The 12,050-nt window shown below is 42.1% G+C and overlaps 1 protein-coding gene and 1 pseudogene across 1 annotated transcript; both read right to left on the bottom strand.

The window, feature by feature from the left end:
* Window positions 1-419: 419 nt before the first annotated feature.
* On the bottom strand, window positions 420-3,935 carry LOC138597414 (extracellular calcium-sensing receptor-like; annotated as a pseudogene).
* Window positions 3,936-8,007: 4,072 nt separating this feature from the next.
* LOC138597413 (extracellular calcium-sensing receptor-like) lies at window positions 8,008-12,050 on the bottom strand. The gene is made up of 12 exons (XM_069669010.1): window positions 11,797-12,050; window positions 11,308-11,423; window positions 10,980-11,071; window positions 10,672-10,851; window positions 10,390-10,578; window positions 10,080-10,309; window positions 9,782-9,974; window positions 9,460-9,669; window positions 9,229-9,352; window positions 8,930-9,123; window positions 8,519-8,800; window positions 8,008-8,430 (listed from the first exon to the last, which is right to left on the bottom strand). The coding sequence occupies exons 1-12, from the start codon at window positions 12,048-12,050 to the stop codon at window positions 8,008-8,010; spliced, it is 2,487 nt and encodes an 828-aa protein (XP_069525111.1).

The following is a 12,050-nucleotide window of genomic DNA, read 5'->3' as shown; positions in this document are numbered from 1 at the left end:
CTAAAAAATATAAATCTGTATATTAAACTTTTAATTAATGCATTTAAAGAGGAAAATAAAGAGAGTATTACAGGATCATAAGCTGCTTAAATTGCATGAATTCATGTTTCCTGGATGGACTGGGGCTTTCCTGCATGAGTGTAAGTGTGACCCCTTTAATGCCCACATGTATTAATGTCAGAATAATATTAAATTATCAATTCATTTGAATTATCAAATGCAGTAAGATTGGAACTGTAAAGTTATTCAATGTGTTATCAATGATATATTTCTGTTCGGTCTGTCCTCTAAATCAGGGTACTTTGACATGTGGACTGGAAGAGCTTGGGATCCAACCGTCTATCTTCTGACCCGCTCTGCAGCCTGAGACACAGCCGTCGCCCTGTATAAGAGTCTGCACTCACATTTAATCAGAACAACTATCTTGCCATCAGATGTTTCTTAGTGTTTTTCTCAGGCCTCAAAAGAATGATGAAACATTTGGGGGCAAAAATGCAGAGCAGTAAACCGTAGCTGGAGGCCAGGATTGCAAAGATTTCCACAGCGACAACATACTTCCCAGGAGAGCTGACGTAAGCAGGAGCAAAAGCCACCCAGACGGCACAGAAGATCAGCATGCTGAAGGTGATCAGTTTGGCCTCATTGAAGTTATCAGGAAGTTTCCGAGCAAGAAAGGCCAAGAGGAGGCAGGTGCAGGCCAGCAGGCCGATGTAGCCAAGGACCAGAGAGAAGCCCACCACAGAGGCCATGACACATTATCAGTGTTATTATTCAATGTAAAATGTATTCATCCCTCTTAATCACCAAAAAAGATTCACACCTGTATACAGGTAAAGAAGCAGACACTTCCTCTCTGTTGACCAGGACCAAACCACTTCATCAAGGCTTCAGCACCAGGCCGAGCTGAGCAGAAAACAGCGAGAACTACAAGGGTTTTGACCAAGAGGCAGGAAACACAAAGCACAAAGCTGATCCCAAAAGGCGGCCTGCTGCAACCGACAGGACCAGACTGACAGACGACCGATGAACACCAGCGAGCAGAGGAAGCAGAGCTTCAGCGACAGAAGAAGCAGGAAGCTCAGCTCAGCTCAGTTGTTGGCTCGCACCTTTAGGTGAATCAAAACGAAACGTGGCCATTTTTTGGACAAAGTACTGAAAGAACAAAATGCATTAGAATATGGTATGCATTTAACAATCTACTTCTGGGTTCTTACCATAGGTGTATGACGGTAGCAAAGAAACACCACACAGACACAGCTGCTGTAGTCAGAGTGATGCCCAAGGTTTCTTTAAAGGCAAGGAAGTCCAGCTGGCGAGGGATGCAGGCAGTTCGTTTAGCATTGGACCAGAAGTCAGATGGACAATGCTCGCAGTGTAGGGAACCTGGGAGAGGGAAATAAAGAAGAGAGGGGGAATGATAATGAAACACACAGTTAGGTTGCAACATGAGTTTCTGTGATCATATTTTGGACAGGTTTTCCTCACCAGTTTTATTGCTTATCTCCCCATCAGCACATGAGATACAGTCTTTCGGGTACCCAGGGGGCAGCTCTCACTACACACTGAAACAGGGACCTAAAAAAGAACAATAACATTAGATCATGTTCTTAATGGCAGAATCTTGTAAACTGTCAAAGGTCATTCATTTAAACGGAAATTAGTTGAGACAAGTTGTTGATCTGACTACCTGATTTGATCCTGTTCTCCATTTAACAGCTGACTCATTAAGGTGGGGGTCAGACCCGTCTACAAGACCAACAAGGACAAGTTTGAGTGGCCCCTCAGGGGTTTTCTGCCAGTTCACAAGGTCGTACTTTGCTGGAATGTCGGCACCTTGGAAATAAAACATTTCCCCTTGTGGTGTGGTGACGTTCACTTTGTTCAAATGCTGCAGCAGCTGAAAGTAACAAGTGTTGAAGAAACTTTTGACTTTTTTTGATCTGTATACAAATAAGGTATTTTAGATATTTAGTTGATCAATACTTTATGAACCTGAATTTGTGTGGATATGATACACATTGATAATCATGTTTACCTCTATGGGCTTGATGAGAGGCGCAGGAGGAGATGGTTTTTCTGGGAGATTTGTCTCTACCAGAGCAGGAGAGAAGGCTGTGGAGGGCGTTCATCACGGGCGATCATCACTGGTACGCCACGCTTCACTGGCCAGAAACTGTCTGTCAGTCACCTGCAGCAAACAACACGGAAATAAACTACAACAAGACACAGCTGATATTTTCATTTTAAAATCTGTATGTCTTTTGTTGATTGAAATTTAATTTCCTTGCTAGTTGCTCACATTAATCTTGGAGAGTTCCAGAAAGAGTTTCTTTACTTCTGTATACCAGCAAAAGATCAGAATCACCATCGCAGTCGAAGCTTGAATTGTGAGAGCTGCACGTCTGACATCCCTCACTACTAGTTTCTCTGCGGACAGTCTCTAAGAATTCCAAACACACTCCTTTGCCCTGAATTTCATCCGGAAATACCTGAAACATAAAGCAAAAACACCAAGCATCTCATACATGTATCTGTTGTATTATTCACAAATGGGAAACATCAAGAGATGTTTTTTAGGCAATTTATAGAGTACTGACAAAAACATTCACCTTATTGGCCAGCTGACCATAATCATTGTTTTCTATCACTGCTCCAATCCAAGTCCAGTGGAAGCGTGTGGCCAGTCGTGCCATGGGCCGGGCTTGGTAAATATCACTGGGGATTGTTCTGAAGAAATTAGTGTATTTCAGCCGGTCACTTAGACAGGGGCAGCTCGCCAAGTAGCTGATCTGAGAGAAAGACACATAATTGTCATTCTGACAGTTTTTATGGATTATTTTCATTTTGTTGAATTTACAAGTTTCATAAAACAAAACAGCCTCCTGATGGAAATTGTATAACGCAGCGTCTTATCAGATATGTTTTTGGGAGGAAATGAAACTCACAACTGGCACAGATAGAGGCCCCAGGATTCTAGACAGCATTATGCCTGTTGTAGATGTGGCAGCACCAATAAGCAAAGGAACAGGTTGGCCGGCTGCAGATAGCAAAACATGTACTGTATAATTACAAAAGAAGAATCTTTTTTATAAGCACATCATTTGTTGATTAAGTTGATAAAGCGAGTGTTTACTGCATGTCATACCTGCTGTCTCTCCGGATTGTTCATAAGCTGCAGAGCGAGACATAGAGGCTGTAAGGTTGCACCTCTGTGCGTACCTTGGCACCTTGCAGAGCCCAGGGGTATCAGGCACAAGTATCAAGTATACGATAGCCGAGCTTCACTCCTGGTAGCAGCGTGTTGTTACTATTGATTTCCTCCACCGCAAACGCCATAGCATACATGTGTTTTAACGACTCTACATCTAAACTGAGACCACAGAAGAAGAAAGGATTAGTGAATTACATGAACTCCTGAATCTATTAGTGCAATATATAATTTATCATGATGGACATAAAAGCAATAAATGGTTATACAGTCGTATAATTAAAATGTGCTTATCTCAGATAAATAAAACTTTGACCTTGTGTTACTATTTGACCTATCTAAAAACATTTTAAATGTTGTAAATATCACATAACTTCCTGGTTCAGTAGAATTATAGATTCTATTACCTATCTATTAATTAATCTGAATCTGATTTTTATTGCTGATTGTTCTAAATATCATTCTCATATTTTCTTGACTATGTAAACACTTTGAAAAGCCTCTGTTTGAAATGTGCTTACCTACATAAATAAAGATTCCTTTACCTGCACAGACAGTAGTGGCGCCAGGGTATTGTGATTTGGGGAACTATGTTGGGGCTGAGTTGAGTGTGGTACGTTCAAATGATTTTTAACAAAACCAAAATAATATGACTCGAGAAAAACTAGAATCAAATATGCCAGGGATGTACCCGAAATACACGTTACTTGATCTCATACACAAGCATAATTCCGTACATTGCTACTGGACAAAATGGATGCATACAAAAAGTAAACAACAAACACAAACAAGTCAAAACAAAATACTTGAGCTGTGAGCAAAAACGACTGTAACACTGCTTAAGTTGATTCTTTATGCTTAAAGCTGTAGTAGGTACATTATTAAAAACTCACTTTTTGTCATATTTGCTCAAACTGTCACTTTAAACATGCAGTAGTACATGAGAGAGATAGTCTGTAAAAAACCCCCACAAAAATCATGTTCCTCTGGCTCCTCCTACTGCTCCTCATGGCATTTGTAAGAATCCAACGCGCTGAAACACACAACCAATCAGAGCCGGGCAGTCTCTCTGGCTGCTGTCAATCACACGCTGCGCAGCACCACTACTCTGCGCATGCTCACACGGTCGAGCTTAATTTCTTCAGTGTGCGCAGCGTCAGCCGGTTTGTGTCCACAGAGGCTTAAAAACAACCACCAGGAATAAAAAAACTGCCCACTCCTCCATTGCCAACTATGCTTATACTACAAAGACTGTTAAACCGAAGAAGACAAATGAGAAAAAGCAAGCTAAAAAGAAAGAGTTGGACAGAGACAGAAATGAAATGAGAGTAAACATTGGAGCGGCATTTCCGAAGTGGAGAGAGCTACAAGACCTGAAAGGATTGAAAAGAAATGCGTTAGACAGTTAGACAAAAAAGTTAGACAGTTCTGCTCGACAGGTAATTACTCCAGCTTCATTGCTGTATTTTTTTCACATTGCTAAGATGTCTGTGGTTACTGTGATGTCGTGTGACGTTGGTGTTGCAGTCGGCTAACGTTAGCTTGTTCTCAATGTGGCTTCTGTTCAGCATTGTTTCATGCCGGAGTGGCTGAATAGCTGATAGCTGATAGCTCTGTATGTCTGTGTTCTCACGGTTAAATGTTCATAACATCAGTGTGTTACTGCTTAGTTGGTGCAGTTTTTTCCACAGTCTCTGTTAGCAAACTAAGTGTTGGTGGTTTTGCTAAATAGAATTAGCTGTAGGTTGTTGTCATTTCATGTTTTTACATAGTGTATATCTGGCTCCTTCGGTTGCTGTGGTTACTAGTCTGCGCGCACATGACAGCCTCCTCTGCGGGGAGGGCTTTGGAGGCAGGAATGAGCGCCGCAGAGAGAGAGGGAGAGGGACCTGGAGGTTGTAATCTTTCAAATTTTGAAGCAAAGTCCGCTCTCTTCTCCATCTTACCTACTGCAGCATTAAGGAAATTCACCATACCCACTATGGAAACAGCAGCTCACCGCTCCTGCTAGCTAAAGCTACCTGCCAGCTATAGCTATAGGTGCTAATTTATGGGGGTTGGATTGTGCCAGCGTTAGACTGAATGAGCAGAGGATTGTGTCGATCGTTGCCTACTGAGACCATGACCAATGACGTTAGAAAACAAGCGGGAGTCTCCCAACGTCACCTCTTTCGTCAGAGAAGCTAGGTGACAAGCTACGTGACCAGCTACGGCATGAGCTATGTGACAAGCCACGTGATAAGCCATGTGACTAGCTACGTGAGGTCTGCAGCAGTGACTTTATTTTGCCAGTTATCACTAAATAAACCAACAATGTTACTTCACGGTTGACTTTGTTATAAGTGAGCCTCCATGTAAATATAGCTTTGTTAGACTAATAGAAATAATGTTACACCTCTATGGCTTGCAAACAGTCAGTCACATTAACTGGCTTAGTTATTATAGAATGTGAAAATAGAGGTATATTGATTGCAGAAGTCACAATACATTTGTATGGCATGCTAGCTTACATTATTTTTTACTTATCTGCCCTGGACTACGGGCGGAAAATAGCAATATGTAATGTGGGAATGTGTAAAAAGGATTTTTTAGAGAAAATTAACAAATGGACAGAACAAACAAGGCCTGTGGGCGAGCAATATTCTTGCACGAATGGCACTAAACCTGCCCTGATGCAGGTAACCTTGTTGTTATTTCGCCAAACTAGGATTTAGGAACATTAAAACAATCAAGACAAAAGAGCAAAGGAATCTCATATGGGCCTCAACAGACCAGAGTTTCATGCTTGGCTGATAATATGAGCTGCTTTGGCAAATCAAGGAAGGATCAGAATGAAACCGGGGAGTGCAATTCCACCGCTTTTAAGCCTTCAGGAAAGGGCGTCGTCGCACCCTGATTGGCCATGAGGGGAATGTACCAGGCTGCTCTCAGTTAATCATTAGGAGCCAGCCCCCGCACCCTGCGCAACAGGTGAACTGAATAACCCTCTGATCAACTCAGCCAAAATTAAGTGGGAAAATTGAAACAATGGCAAGCACCAGAAAACGGGTGACTGCCACAATTTTTTAATTGTTAATTGTTTACAACAGCCTATTGTATGTTTATTGGGATTCTGATTCCTTCTGATTTTGAAAGAAAATAGTGAGTGGAAGTTTTGAAGAGTTATTTTCTTTTATAGAAGACTACCTTCTACCGTAATTAACCTACACGGTGCACTGAGCATTTTTCAATGCACCAAAATGCAAGGTATGACCTCTGATAGCCTAATATCTCAAAGACTAGTTGATAATGTTCATAAGAGACTGAAATTGAAATGTTTCATTATGATGTCAGGCAACAGAAGGCACACAGAGCAGAGCTGGGGTCAGATGGGCAATGGCTGACTGAGTTTTTGTTTGGCAACATTATGAAAGGTCTCTTTTTTAGACTTGTAAAATAAGGACACAATCGGACATTGCCATGGATACCCCCACTCTCAACTTAAACTGGTGACTGAAACAGGAATTGGCAATGGTATTGCTGTTGTGATTAACTGTGTAACTTGGGTACTGATAGTCAGGAGTATGGTAAACACCTTATTTGGTATTGCTGGTTGTAAATACAAATACCTGCATACATACCGGACTGATAAGACACATTGCTATTATTAACAGTAGTATAATGATTTAAACATTACAGACAACCCTTCAGTTAACTACATATCAATTATCCAGTAGTAGTAATTATGGTTCCTCATTATAGTAATAATAATAATGATAATTTTATTTATATAGCACCTTTAAAAACAGATGTTTACAAAGTGCTTTGACAGACAAAGCAAAGGCAACAACTCAGGAAGATTACAGAATACAAAACAGATTACAGAACATTCAACAGTGAGGCCAAACAGAGAGTAGTCTAGAAAATTCAACAAAAGGCAAGAACTCAATGCAAACAAAAAAGGTCAACAAGAATAAATTCTAAAACGGACAGGGAGCCCAGTGAAGGGAAGCAAGGATAGGGGTGATAGATGTCGTCTGTTAAAGCCAGTAAGAAGCCTAGCTGCTGCATTCTGGACCAGTTGAATGCGAGAGAGGGATTTTTGGGTGATTCCCGAAAGGAGTGAATTACAGTAGTCGAGTCGAGATAAGATCAGTGTGTGAATAACTTTTTCAGGTCGGTTTGTGACAGAATTGGTTTGATATTGGAAATGGATCTTAATTAAATAAAACAGGACTGGACAACTTTCTTCATGTGTTGTTCGAAGGTTAGAGCTGAATCAAAAATTGACTCCTAAGACAGTGGACCAAGGGAACTTTCAATCAGATTGATGTGTGAGGTGGGATGGTTGAAGAGTATGATTTCTGTTTTTGAGTCGTTAAGCTGCAGAAAAATTTGTGCCATCCAACATTTAATATTGTTTAGACGGTTAAATACAGCAGCTAGGCTTTTTTTGGTCACCAGGTCTCAGCGGAGGGCATATCTGTGTGAGAGAGATTGTGATGATGAATAATATTTCCAAGTGGGAGCATATAAGCTAGATAGAGAATAAAAGTGGACCTAAAATTGAACCTTGTGGTACACCACATGTAATCTGAAAGATGGAGGATGAGTGATTACCTATGGTGACTGAGAAGGTTCTGTTTAAAAGATAAGAATAAAACCAAATAAGAGCAGTGCCCTCGACACCCACCCACACCCATTGACTATTAGGTAGAATTAACATAACACATATAAACTTTGACATGACATAGGTTCAGGACACGTTTGAGGGCCTCCAGAAAAATACGAGTTAAATGCTCCCATTAAAGAAAGACCATCTATCTTGTCATCAGCTGTTTCTTAGTGTTTTTCTCAGGCCTCAAAAGAATGATGAAACATTTGGGGGCAAAAATGCAGAGAAGTAGACCGTAGCTGGAGGCCAGGATTGCAAAGATTTCCACAGCGACAACATACTTCCCAGGAGAGCTGACGTAAGCAGGAACAAAGGCCACCCAGACGGCACAGAAGATCAGCATGCTGAAGGTGATCAGTTTGGCCTCATTGAAGTTATCCGGGAGTTTCCGAGCAAGAAAGGCCAAGAGGAGGCAGGTGCAGGCCAGCAGGCCAATGTAGCCAAGGACCAGAGAGAAGCCCACCGCAGAGGCCATGGCACACTCCAGAGTGACCTTTGACCCTTGGAAACCTAGATCACGTTGAGGCACGGGAGGGCTTATTGACAACCAAGTGGCACAAATTATTACCTATATGGAGGGTAAACATTGTGTTATCAGTGTTATTATTCAATGTAAAATGGATTGACCCCTCTTAATCACCAAAAAAGATTCACACCTGTATAGAGGTAAAGAAGCAGACACTTCCTCTCTGTTGACCAGGACCAAACCACTTCATCAAGGTTTCAGCACCAGGCCTGGCTGAGCGGAAAACAGCAAGAACTACGAGGGTTTTGACCAAGAGGCAGGAAACACAAAGCACAAAGCTGATCCCAAAGGCGGCCTGCTGCAACCGACAGGACCAGACTGACGGACGACCAATGAACACCAGCGAGCACAGGAAGCAGAGCTTCAGTGACAGAAGAAGCAGGAAGCTCAGCTCTGAGTTGTTGGCTCGCACCTTTAGATGAAAAAGAGAAAAATGTTGTCATGTAAACGATATACTTTTTGCACATATGGAGCACTCAAGAAAAAGAAACTGATATGCAACCTCTCTTTTACATTACTTTCTATATTACTGGGTTCTTACCATGGGTGTTTGACGGTAGCAAAGAAACACCACAAACACAGCTGTTGTCACTGCAGCACCAGACACAGCTGCTGTGGTCAGAGTGATGCCCAAGGTTTCATTAAAGGAAAGGAAGTCCAGCTGGCGAGGGATGCAAGCAGTTTGTTCTACATTGGACCAGGAATCCGATGGACAACGCTCGCAGTGTAGGGAACCTGGGAGAGGAAAGACGGATGAAGACAGGAGAATAAAATTAAGTGGCTGAAGTGCAAATGAACCCAAAGCAGACAAGTAAGAATGTTTATTGGTAATTTCCTCACCATCTTTATTGCTTATCTCCCCTGCAGCACATGGTATACAGTCAAAGCAGCAGACAGGTTCTCCTTTCCTGTTGGCTTTTCGGGTGCCTGCCGGGCAGCTCTCACTGCACACTGATACAGGGACCTGAATGAAAAGCCAATAAGTATTCCCTATGAAATTATCTTGTATATAAGGTGATTTATCTCATCAGAAAATACAAAGTAACCATGAGAAAACATGTTATTCATAACCTGACTTGATCCTGTGCTCCATTGAACAGCTGACTCGTTAAGGTGGAGGTTAAATCCATCAACACCACCAACCAAGACGAGTTTGAGTGGCCCCTCAGAGGTTTTCTGCCAGTTCACAAGGTCGTACTTTGCTGGAATGTCGGCACCTTGGAAATGAAACATTTCCCCTTGTGGTGTGGTGACGTTCACTTTGTTCAAATGCTGCAGCAGCTGAAAGGAACAAGTGTTGGTGAAATCCATCACCGTTATTTAGATTATCAAAGCTTTGGCCTCTAACACCTGGATAATTTGGATGAGATGGCAAATTGATCATAGTGTTTACCTCTATGGCCTTGATTTGTTTTGGAGAGGAGCAGGTGGAGATGTTTGTGAGAACCCTGTCTCCATCAGTACAGGAGAGAAGGCTGTGAAGGGCGTGTGCTGCAGCATAAACAGCAAGGTAGACATTATATTCCACCCTCAGCCGAGAGGTGTCAGTAAAGGGATGCTGCACACCCTCCAGGGACTCCGTCCCACTGCAGGGTGGAAGAGAAGCTTTCTGAAGAGACGCCTTGTCAGGAGGAGAAGTAGAAACATTGGATGGATGGTCAGTCCTTGGTTTGAGGGGTGAAGAGAAATACGAAGAAACAAGACTGCATCCAAACTCCTTTTGCCAGAATTCTCTCAAGAAATCGTCATTAGGACGATGAATTGGGTGCAGACTTCTTAGATAATTTTCAAATCCAGGTATTGATGAACTTCGAATGGCCACACCAACAACACCATTTGCCACCTTAGAGATGGTTTGATCTTGCAGAAGATCATCACTGGTACTCCACGCTTCACTGGCCAGAAACTGTCTGTCAGTCACCTGTATAAGACATTTTGTTTTTAGAAGATATCTTTGTTTTAAAGATGACCTTTTTACATATTTTCATGCCAGCAGCTCACATTTCTCTTGGCCATTTCCTGAAGTAGTTTCCTGACTTCTGTATACCAGCAAATGATCAGAATCACCCTCGCAGTTGAAGCTTGAATCGTCAGAGCTGCACGTTTTGCATCCCTCACAATAGTTTCTGCCTTGAGGGTCTCTATGAATTCCAAACACACTCCTTTCCCCTTAATCTCCTCCTGAAACACCTAAAATATAGAAGTCAAACCACAAGTTTGTTTATACATATATGTAATATGTATGACTTTTGCAATGCATGGTGCTATCACAAAAACATTCACCTTTATGGCCAGCTGACCATAATCATTGTTTTCTATCACTGCTCCAATCCAAGTCCAGTGGAAGCGTGTGGCCAGTCGTGCCATGGCCCGGGCTTGGTAAATATCACTGGGGATTGTTCTGAAGAAATTAGGATATTTCAGCCGGTCACTAAGACAGGGGCAGCTCGCCAAGTAGCTGATCTGAAACAAAGACACATCAACATCACTTTGTCACTGCTATTACAGGAATGAGGCTGTTATTATTTTTTTTATCAGCCTCGAGATGTAGATTGTTTCAATCAAAGCCTAGTGAGGAGAATTAAACTCACAATTGGCACAGATAGAGGCCCCAGGATGCTGGACATTATTATTCCTGTTGTAGACGAGGCAGCAGCAATGAGCAAAGAAGCAGGCCGACCACCTGCTGATGGCATTAGACGTGTGATTACATGGACAACCTTTTATACCATACTGATAGCAGTTGTTGTTTTAATGTAGAAAGCCAATGTAAACTGAATACCAAACTATATCAGGTACCTGCTTTCACTTCAGGCTCATAAGCTGCAGAACGAGGAGTAGAGGCCGTTAAGCTGCAGCTGTGTGCGTCTCCTCCAACCAGTGACATGGCACCTTGCAGAGCCCAGGGGTATAGGGAACAGCTATCAAGTATACGGTAACCCAGCTTCACTCCTGGTAGCAGGGTGTTGTTACGATTGATTTCCTCCACAGCAAACACCATGGCATGTAAGTATTTTAATGGCTCCTGTTCTAAACTGAGACCACAGGAGAAAGAGGAAGAGGGAATAAATACACAATTACATTAATCAGTGAAGAATAAAAAACGATCGTGACATGAATGTAAAAAAAAAAAACATTCTCCAGAAAATACACACACAGCAACATAGATGTATTATATCAAACTCCAAACCTTTCTTTTACTTATGGACCTGTGATAAAATCTAAGTACTATGAACATTGCACGACTTTCTGGATCAAGACTTCATAGGGTTAAATTATATAATGAACTGTATTCATCTAAAAAATAAGAGCATGACAAAAAATATGACAAATACAGACATTGAGCAGCCACAAAACGAAATAATGAGCCACAAGACTACCAAACTACATGTAGTGATAAAGTTTTACCCAGTGCAAGGTTCATATTGTGGCAGCCTGGTGAAGCCCTGCTCTACAGCTGAAGGTATATAATACAGATTAAAAAGTCCTCCGATAATCACATCTCCATCCTGGGAGAGGCTCTTGCCACTCGGTGCCCCCCAGTGGGAGCACATAGTCGCCTGAGCCACATTCAGCCCCTTCTGTCTGCCCACTACACTGAGAATCAGCAGGCTGAGGGCTGAAGAGAGCCACAGAGCAGGCAACCAGATCAGCCAAGACAT

This window comes from Semicossyphus pulcher, unplaced genomic scaffold (assembly GCF_022749685.1).
Source record: "Semicossyphus pulcher isolate SPU_LCO1_2020_fin unplaced genomic scaffold, fSemPul1.0.p SCAF_19, whole genome shotgun sequence".
Classification (NCBI taxonomy): domain Eukaryota; kingdom Metazoa; phylum Chordata; class Actinopteri; order Labriformes; family Labridae; genus Semicossyphus; species Semicossyphus pulcher.
This window is presented reverse-complemented; position numbering and strand designations above follow the sequence as displayed.

Coding starts and splice junctions, on each gene's coding strand:
- LOC138597413 (XM_069669010.1), bottom strand. CDS start 12,050: ATGTCTTGGCTGATCTGGTTGCCTGCTCTGTGGCTCTCTTCAGCCCTC. Junction 10,852..10,979: donor GGCCTCTATCTGTGCCAATT/GTGAGTTTAATT, acceptor TCTTTGTTTCAG/ATCAGCTACTTGGCGAGCTG. Junction 9,975..10,079: donor GGATGCAGTCTTGTTTCTTC/GTATTTCTCTTC, acceptor TCCACCCTGCAG/TGGGACGGAGTCCCTGGAGG.